Source organism: Palaemon carinicauda, chromosome 17, assembly GCF_036898095.1.
Source record: "Palaemon carinicauda isolate YSFRI2023 chromosome 17, ASM3689809v2, whole genome shotgun sequence".
Classification (NCBI taxonomy): domain Eukaryota; kingdom Metazoa; phylum Arthropoda; class Malacostraca; order Decapoda; family Palaemonidae; genus Palaemon; species Palaemon carinicauda.
The window spans coordinates 56,134,593-56,144,592 of NC_090741.1; the positions used below are offsets into that span (position 1 = coordinate 56,134,593).

Here is a 10,000-nt window from a genome sequence, read left to right on the forward strand (position 1 = left end):
AACAGCAATGTTAAACCACAGAATTTTAAAAGTGGGGAGTTTAAAACTATGAAATTAAAGTCTGGTATAATACAAATTGCAAACACTAAACTAAACCAGCAAATTACAAGAGATGAATATTGAGAAGTACAAGATTATATTGAAATATTAGCAATTAGAATTAGAATCATTTACACGAGAAACTAATAATTCTGAGAACCCTTTGAATATTCAAAGAGCCTGTGTAAAGAACAAGTCTAAAAATACATAACCTAGAATTATATGAATTTCTTTTATATATTTTCTAGATTTCGTTTGGTAAAATGACCAGCGTATATAAGTATATAACAAGTTGTCTAAATTCTAATCTCTACTCTGTGCTTTGATTACAGAGGGCGCTCCAACACAGAATCTGAAACGACTTCAAGTCTCGGAGGCACCAGAGAAACTCAATTTTGAATGAACCACCAAAGATTGTCAGAATCAGTTGTGTGATGATTGTCATGTCTGTTCAGTATGAGTTTCTCCAAGCTAAAGGGTCAGTAGATATAGCTGAAGGCTGAGTCTGTTCAGTATGAGTTTTTCAAAGCTAAGGGGTCAGCATATATAGCTGATGGTTAAGTCTGTTCAGTATGAGATTTTCCAAGCTAAGGGGTCAGCAGATATATCTGATGGTTAAGCCTGTTCAGTATGAGTTTCTCCAAGCTAAGGGTCATTAGATATAGCTGATGGTTAAGTCTGTTCAGAATGAGTTTTTCCAAGCTAAAGGGGTCAGCAGATATAGCTGATGGTTAAAGTCTGTTCAGTATGAGTTTTTCCAAGCTAAGGGCTCAGCAGATATATCTGATGGTTAAGTCTGTTCAGTATGAGTTTCTCCAAGCTAAGGGTCATTAGATATAGCTGATGGTTAAGTCTGTTCAGTATGAGTTTCTCCAAGCTAAGGGTCATTAGATATAGCTGATGGTTAAGTCTGTTCAGAATGAGTTTTTCCAAGCTAAAGGGGTCAGCAGATATAGCTGATGGTTAAAGTCTGTTCAGTATGAGTTTCTCCAAGCTAAGGGTCATTAGATATAGCTGATGGTTAAGTCTGTTCAGAATGAGTTTTTCCAAGCTAAAGGGGTCAGCAGATATAGCTGATGGTTAAAGTCTGTTCAGTATGAGTTTCTCCAAGCTAAGGGTCATTAGATATAGCTGATGGTTAAGTCTGTTCAGTATGAGTTTCTCCAAGCTAAGGGTCATTAGATATAGCTGATGGTTAAGTCTGTTCAGAATGAGTTTTTCCAAGCTAAAGGGGTCAGCAGATATAGCTGATGGTTAAAGTCTGTTCAGTATGAGTTTCTCCAAGCTAAGGGTCATTAGATATAGCTGATGGTTAAGTCTGTTCAGAATGAGTTTTTCCAAGCTAAAGGGGTCAGCAGATATAGCTGATGGTTAAAGTCTGTTCAGTATGAGTTTCTCCAAGCTAAGGGTCATTAGATATAGCTGATGGTTAAGTCTGTTCAGAATGAGTTTTTCCAAGCTAAAGGGGTCAGCAGATATAGCTGATGGTTAAAGTCTGTTCAGTATGAGTTTCTCCAAGCTAAGGGTCATTAGATATAGCTGATGGTTAAGTCTGTTCAGTATGAGTTTCTCCAAGCTAAGGGTCATTAGATATAGCTGATGGTTAAGTCTGTTCAGAATGAGTTTTTCCAAGCTAAAGGGGTCAGCAGATATAGCTGATGGTTAAAGTCTGTTCAGTATGAGTTTTTCCAAGCTAAGGGCTCAGCAGATATATCTGATGGTTAAGTCTGTTCAGTATGAGTTTCTCCAAGCTAAGGGTCATTAGATATAGCTGATGGTTAAGTCTGTTCAGTATGAGTTTCTCCAAGCTAAGGGTCATTAGATATAGCTGATGGTTAAGTCTGTTCAGAATGAGTTTTTCCAAGCTAAAGGGGTCAGCAGATATAGCTGATGGTTAAAGTCTGTTCAGTATGAGTTTCTCCAAGCTAAGGGTCATTAGATATAGCTGATGGTTAAGTCTGTTCAGTATGAGTTTTTCCAAGCTAAGGGTCATTAGATATAGCTGATGGTTAAGTCTGTTCAGAATGAGTTTTTCCAAGCTAAAGGGGTCAGCAGATATAGCTGATGGTTAAAGTCTGTTCAGTATGAGTTTCTCCAAGCTAAGGGTCATTAGATATAGCTGATGGTTAAGTCTGTTCAGTATGAGTTTCTCCAAGCTAAGGGTCATTAGATATAGCTGATGGTTAAGCCTGTTCAGTATGAGTTTCTCCAAGCTAAGGGCTCAGCAGATATATCTGATGGTTAAGTCTGTTCAGTATGAGTTTTTCCAAGCTAAGGGCTCAGCAGATATATCTGATGGTTAAGTCTGTTCAGTATGAGTTTCTCCAAGCTAAGGGTCATTAGATATAGCTGATGGTTAAGTCTGTTCAGTATGAGTTTCTCCAAGCTAAGGGTCATTAGATATAGCTGATGGTTAAGTCTGTTCAGTATGAGTTTTTCCAAGCTAAGGGTCATTAGATATAGCTGATGGTTAAGTCTGTTCAGTATGAGTTTCTCCAAGCTAAGGGTCATTAGATATAGCTGATGGTTAAGCCTGTTCAGTATGAGTTTCTCCAAGCTAAGGGCTCAGCAGATATATCTGATGGTTAAGTCTGTTCAGTATGAGTTTTTCCAAGCTAAGGGCTCAGCAGATATATCTGATGGTTAAGTCTGTTCAGTATGAGTTTCTCCAAGCTAAAGGGGTCAGCAGATATATCTGATGGTTAAGTCTGTTCAGTATGAGTTTCTCCAAGCTAAGGGTCATTAGATATAGCTGATGGTTAAGCCTGTTCAGTATGAGTTTCTCCAAGCTAAGGGCTCAGCAGATATATCTGATGGTTAAGTCTGTTCAGTATGAGTTTTTCCAAGCTAAGGGCTCAGCAGATATATCTGATGGTTAAGTCTGTTCAGTATGAGTTTCTCCAAGCTAAAGGGGTCAGCAGATATATCTGATGGTTAAGCCTGTTCAGTATGAGTTTCTCCAAGCTAAGGGCTCAGCAGATATATCTGATGGTTAAGTCTGTTCAGTATGAGTTTTTCCAAGCTAAGGGCTCAGCAGATATATCTGATGGTTAAGTCTGTTCAGTATGAGTTTTTCCAAGCTAAGGGCTCAGCAGATATATCTGATGGTTAAGTCTGTTCAGAATGAGTTTTTCCAAGCTAAAGGGGTCAGCAGATATAGCTGATGGTTAAAGTCTGTTCAGTATGAGTTTCTCCAAGCTAAGGGTCATTAGATATAGCTGATGGTTAAGTCTGTTCAGTATGAGTTTCTCCAAGCTAAGGGTCATTAGATATAGCTGATGGTTAAGTCTGTTCAGTATGAGTTTCTCCAAGCTAAGGGTCATTAGATATAGCTGATGGTTAAGTCTGTTCAGAATGAGTTTTTCCAAGCTAAAGGGGTCAGCAGATATAGCTGATGGTTAAAGTCTGTTCAGTATGAGTTTCTCCAAGCTAAGGGTCATTAGATATAGCTGATGGTTAAGTCTGTTCAGTATGAGTTTCTCCAAGCTAAGGGTCATTAGATATAGCTGATGGTTAAGCCTGTTCAGTATGAGTTTCTCCAAGCTAAGGGTCATTAGATATAGCTGATGGTTAAAGTCTGTTCAGTATGAGTTTTTCCAAGCTAAGGGTCATTAGATATAGCTGATGGTTAAAGTCTGTTCAGTATGAGTTTTTCCAAGCTAAGGGTCATTAGATATAGCTGATGGTTAAGTCTGTTCAGAATGAGTTTTTCCAAGCTAAAGGGGTCAGCAGATATAGCTGATGGTTAAAGTCTGTTCAGTATGAGTTTCTCCAAGCTAAGGGTCATTAGATATAGCTGATGGTTAAGTCTGTTCAGTATGAGTTTCTCCAAGCTAAGGGTCATTAGATATAGCTGATGGTTAAGCCTGTTCAGTATGAGTTTCTCCAAGCTAAGGGTCATTAGATATAGCTGATGGTTAAAGTCTGTTCAGTATGAGTTTCTCCAAGCTAAGGGTCATTAGATATAGCTGATGGTTAAAGTCTGTTCAGTATGAGTTTTTCCAAGCTAAGGGTCATTAGATATAGCTGATGGTTAAGTCTGTTCAGAATGAGTTTTTCCAAGCTAAAGGGGTCAGCAGATATAGCTGATGGTTAAAGTCTGTTCAGTATGAGTTTCTCCAAGCTAAGGGTCATTAGATATAGCTGATGGTTAAGTCTGTTCAGTATGAGTTTCTCCAAGCTAAGGGTCATTAGATATAGCTGATGGTTAAGCCTGTTCAGTATGAGTTTCTCCAAGCTAAGGGCTCAGCAGATATATCTGATGGTTAAGTCTGTTCAGTATGAGTTTTTCCAAGCTAAGGGCTCAGCAGATATATCTGATGGTTAAGTCTGTTCAGTATGAGTTTCTCCAAGCTAAGGGTCATTAGATATAGCTGATGGTTAAGTCTGTTCAGTATGAGTTTCTCCAAGCTAAGGGTCATTAGATATAGCTGATGGTAAAGTCTGTTCAGTATGAGTTTTTCCAAGCTAAGGGTCATTAGATATAGCTGATGGTTAAGTCTGTTCAGTATGAGTTTCTCCAAGCTAAGGGTCATTAGATATAGCTGATGGTTAAGCCTGTTCAGTATGAGTTTCTCCAAGCTAAGGGCTCAGCAGATATATCTGATGGTTAAGTCTGTTCAGTATGAGTTTTTCCAAGCTAAGGGCTCAGCAGATATATCTGATGGTTAAGTCTGTTCAGTATGAGTTTCTCCAAGCTAAGGGTCATTAGATATAGCTGATGGTTAAGTCTGTTCAGTATGAGTTTCTCCAAGCTAAGGGTCATTAGATATAGCTGATGGTTAAGTCTGTTCAGAATGAGTTTTTCCAAGCTAAAGGGGTCAGCAGATATAGCTGATGGTTAAAGTCTGTTCAGTATGAGTTTCTCCAAGCTAAGGGTCATTAGATATAGCTGATGGTTAAGTCTGTTCAGTATGAGTTTCTCCAAGCTAAGGGTCATTAGATATAGCTGATGGTTAAGTCTGTTCAGTATGAGTTTCTCCAAGCTAAGGGTCATTAGATATAGCTGATGGTTAAGTCTGTTCAGTATGAGTTTCTCCAAGCTAAGGGTCATTAGATATAGCTGATGGTTAAGTCTGTTCAGTATGAGTTTTTCCAAGCTAAGGGTCATTAGATATAGCTGATGGTTAAGTCTGTTCAGAATGAGTTTTTCCAAGCTAAGGGTCATTAGATATAGCTGATGGTTAAGTCTGTTCAGAATGAGTTTTTCCAAGCTAAGGGTCATTAGATATAGCTGATGGTTAAGTCTGTTCAGTATGAGTTTTTCCAAGCTAAGGGTCATTAGATATAGCTGATGGTTAAGTCTGTTCAGTATGAGTTTCTCCAAGCTAAGGGTCATTAGATATAGCTGATGGTTAAGTCTGTTCAGAATGAGTTTTTCCAAGCTAAGGGTCATTAGATATAGCTGATGGTTAAGTCTGTTCAGAATGAGTTTTTCCAAGCTAAGGGTCATTAGATATAGCTGATGGTTAAGTCTGTTCAGAATGAGTTTTTCCAAGCTAAGGGTCATTAGATATAGCTGATGGTTAAGTCTGTTCAGAATGAGTTTTTCCAAGCTAAGGGTCATTAGATATAGCTGATGGTTAAGTCTGTTCAGTATGAGTTTTTCCAAGCTAAGGGTCATTAGATATAGCTGATGGTTAAGTCTGTTCAGTATGAGTTTTTCCAAGCTAAGGGTCATTAGATATAGCTGATGGTTAAGTCTGTTCAGTATGAGTTTCTCCAAGCTAAGGGTCATTAGATATAGCTGATGGTTAAGTCTGTTCAGTATGAGTTTCTCCAAGCTAAGGGTCATTAGATATAGCTGATGGTTAAGTCTGTTCAGAATGAGTTTTTCCAAGCTAAGGGTCATTAGATATAGCTGATGGTTAAGTCTGTTCAGAATGAGTTTTTCCAAGCTAAGGGTCATTAGATATAGCTGATGGTTAAGTCTGTTCAGTATGAGTTTCTCCAAGCTAAGGGTCATTAGATATAGCTGATGGTTAAGTCTGTTCAGTATGAGTTTCTCCAAGCTAAGGGTCATTAGATATAGCTGATGGTTAAGTCTGTTCAGAATGAGTTTTTCCAAGCTAAAGGGGTCAGCAGATATAGCTGATGGTTAAAGTCTGTTCAGTATGAGTTTTTCAAGCTAAGGGGCCAGCAGATATATCTGATGGTTAAGTCTGTTCAGTATGAGTTTTTCAAGCTAAGGGGCCAGCAGATATATCTGATGGTTAAGTCTGTTCAGTATGAGTTTTTCAAGCTAAGGGGCCAGCAGATATATCTGATGGTTAAGTCTGTTCAGTATGAGTTTTTCCAAGCTAAGGGCTCAGCAGATATATCTGATGGTTAAGTCTGTTCAGTATGAGTTTTTCAAGCTAAGGGGCCAGCAGATATATCTGATGGTCAAGTCTGTTCAGTATGAGTTTCTCCAAGCTAAGGGTCATTAGATATAGCTGATGGTTAAGTCTGTTCAGTATGAGTTTCTCCAAGCTAAGGGTCATTAGATATAGCTGATGGTTAAGTCTGTTCAGAATGAGTTTTTCCAAGCTAAAGGGGTCAGCAGATATAGCTGATGGTTAAAGTCTGTTCAGTATGAGTTTTTCAAGCTAAGGGGCCAGCAGATATATCTGATGGTTAAGTCTGTTCAGTATGAGTTTTTCCAAGCTAAGGGTCATTAGATATAGCTGATGGTTAAGTCTGTTCAGAATGAGTTTTTCCAAGCTAAAGGGGTCAGCAGATATAGCTGATGGTTAAAGTCTGTTCAGTATGAGTTTCTCCAAGCTAAGGGTCATTAGATATAGCTGATGGTTAAGTCTGTTCAGAATGAGTTTTTCCAAGCTAAAGGGGTCAGCAGATATAGCTGATGGTTAAAGTCTGTTCAGTATGAGTTTTTCCAAGCTAAGGGGCCAGCAGATATATCTGATGGTTAAGTCTGTTCAGTATGAGTTTTTCCAAGCTAAGGGTCATTAGATATAGCTGATGGTTAAGTCTGTTCAGAATGAGTTTTTCCAAGCTAAAGGGGTCAGCAGATATAGCTGATGGTTAAAGTCTGTTCAGTATGAGTTTTTCAAGCTAAGGGGCCAGCAGATATATCTGATGGTTAAGTCTGTTCAGTATGAGTTTTTCCAAGCTAAGGGTCATTAGATATAGCTGATGGTTAAGTCTGTTCAGAATGAGTTTTTCCAAGCTAAGGGTCATTAGATATAGCTGATGGTTAAGTCTGTTCAGTATGAGTTTTTCCAAGCTAAGGGTCATTAGATATAGCTGATGGTTAAGTCTGTTCAGTATGAGTTTTTCCAAGCTAAGGGTCATTAGATATAGCTGATGGTTAAGTCTGTTCAGTATGAGTTTTTCCAAGCTAAGGGTCATTAGATATAGCTGATGGTTAAGTCTGTTCAGTATGAGTTTTTCCAAGCTAAGGGTCATTAGATATAGCTGATGGTTAAGTCTGTTCAGTATGAGTTTTTCCAAGCTAAGGGTCATTAGATATAGCTGATGGTTAAGTCTGTTCAGTATGAGTTTTTCCAAGCTAAGGGTCATTAGATATAGCTGATGGTTAAGTCTGTTCAGAATGAGTTTTTCCAAGCTAAGGGTCATTAGATATAGCTGATGGTTAAGTCTGTTCAGAATGAGTTTTTCCAAGCTAAGGGTCATTAGATATAGCTGATGGTTAAGTCTGTTCAGTATGAGTTTTTCCAAGCTAAGGGTCATTAGATATAGCTGATGGTTAAGTCTGTTCAGAATGAGTTTTTCCAAGCTAAAGGGGTCAGCAGATATAGCTGATGGTTAAAGTCTGTTTAGTATGAGTTTTTCAAGCTAAGGGGCCAGCAGATATATCTGATGGTTAAGTCTGTTCAGTATGAGTTTTTCCAAGCTAAGGGTCATTAGATATAGCTGATGGTTAAGTCTGTTCAGAATGAGTTTTTCCAAGCTAAAGGGGTCAGCAGATATAGCTGATGGTTAAAGTCTGTTCAGTATGAGTTTTTCCAAGCTAAGGGGCCAGCAGATATAGCTGATGGTTAAGTCTGTTCAGTATGAGTTTTTCCAAGCTAAGGGGCCAGCAGATATAGCTGATGGTTAAGTCTGTTCAGTATGAGTTTTTCCAAGCTAAGGGGCCAGCAGATATAGCTGATGGTTAAGTCTGTTCAGTATGAGTTTTTCCAAGCTAAGGGTCATTAGATATAGCTGATGGTTAAGTCTGTTCAGAATGAGTTTTTCCAAGCTAAAGGGGTCAGCAGATATAGCTGATGGTTAAAGTCTGTTCAGTATGAGTTTTTCCAAGCTAAGGGGCCAGCAGATATAGCTGATGGTTAAGTCTGTTCAGTATGAGTTTCTCCAAGCTAAGGGTCATTAGATATAGCTGATGGTTAAGTCTGTTCAGTATGAGTTTTTCCAAGCTAAGGGTCATTAGATATAGCTGATGGTTAAGTCTATTCAGAATGAGTTTTTCAAGCTAAAGGGGTCATCAGATATAGCTGAAGATTAAGTCTGTTTAGTATGAGTTTTTCAAGCTAAGGGGTCATCAGACATAGCTGATGGTTAAGTCTGTTCAGTATGAGTTTTTCAAGCTAAGCGGTCAGTAGATATAGCTGATGGTTAAGTCTGTTCAGTATGAGTTTTTCCAAGCAAAAGGGTCAGCTGATATAGCTGATGGTTAAGTCTGTTCAGTATGAGGTTTTCCAAGCTAAAGGGGTCAGCAGATATAGCTGATGGTTAAGTCTGTTCAGTATGAGTTTTTCCAAGCTAAGGGTCATTAGATATAGCTGATGGTTAAGTCTATTCAGTATGAGTTTTTCCAAGCTAAGGGGTCAGCAAATATAGCTGATGGTTAAAGTCTGTTCAGTATGAGTTTTTCCAAGCTAAGGGGCCAGCAGATATAGCTGATGGTTAAAGTCTGTTCAGTATGAGTTTTTCCAAGCTAAGGGGTCAGCAGATATAGCTGAAGATTAAGTCTGTTTAGTATGAGTTTTTCAAGCTAAGGGGTCAGCAGACATAGCTGATGGTTAAGTCTGTTCAGTATGAGTTTTTCCAAGCTAAGGGGTCAGCAAATATAGCTGATGGTTAAGTCGGTTCAGTATGAGTTTTTCCAAGCTAAGGGGTCAGCAAATATAGCTGATGGTTAAGTCTGTTCAGTATGAGTTTTTCCAAGCTAAGGGGCCAGCAAATATAGCTGATGGTTAAGTCTGTTCAGTATGAGTTTTTCCAAGCTAAGGGGTCAGCAGATATAGGTGATGGTTAAGTCTGTTCAGTATGAGTTTTTCCAAGCTAAGGGGTCAGCAAATATAGCTGATGGTTAAGTCGGTTCAGTATGAGTTTTTCCAAGCTAAGGGGTCAGCAAATATAGCTGATGGTTAAGTCTGTTCAGTATGAGTTTTTCCAAGCTAAGGGGCCAGCAAATATAGCTGATGGTTAAGTCTGTGCAGTATGAGTTTTTCCAAGCTAAGGGGTCAGCAAATATAGCTGATGGTTAAGTCTGTTCAGTATGAGTTTTTCCAAGCTAAGGGGCCAGCAAATATAGCTGATGGTTAAGTCGGTTCAGTATGAGTTTTTCCAAGCTAAGGGGTCAGCAGATATAGGTGATGGTTAAGTCTGTTCAGTATGAGTTTTTCCAAGCTAAGGGGTCAGCAAATATAGCTGATGGTTAAGTCGGTTCAGTATGAGTTTTTCCAAGCTAAGGGGTCAGCAGATATAGCTGATGGTTAAGTCTGTTCAGTATGAGTTTTTCCAAGCTAAGGGGCCAGCAAATATAGCTGATGGTTAAGTCTGTTCAGTATGAGTTTTTCCAAGCTAAGGGGCCAGCAGATATAGCTGATGGTTAAGTCTGTTCAGTATGAGTTTTTCCAAGCTAAGGGGTCAGCAGATATAGGTGATGGTTAAGTATGTGCAGTATGAGTTTTTCCAAGCTAAAGGGGTCAGAAGATATAGCTGATGGTTAAGTCTGTTCAGTATGAGTTTTTCCAAGCTAAGGGGCCAGCAGATA

General features: G+C 38.9%; 1 protein-coding gene across 1 annotated transcript in view; it reads left to right on the forward strand.

The window, feature by feature from the left end:
* Positions 1-466, forward strand: part of LOC137656768 (aquaporin-9-like) — a 16,065-nt gene extending 15,599 nt beyond the window's left edge. Inside the window, exon 6 of the mRNA XM_068391032.1 lies at positions 372-466. Coding sequence (XP_068247133.1) covers positions 372-442 — 71 coding nt within the window. The 3' untranslated portion in view covers positions 443-466. The remainder of the gene's footprint in view (positions 1-371) is intronic.
* Positions 467-10,000: the final 9,534 nt, after the last annotated feature.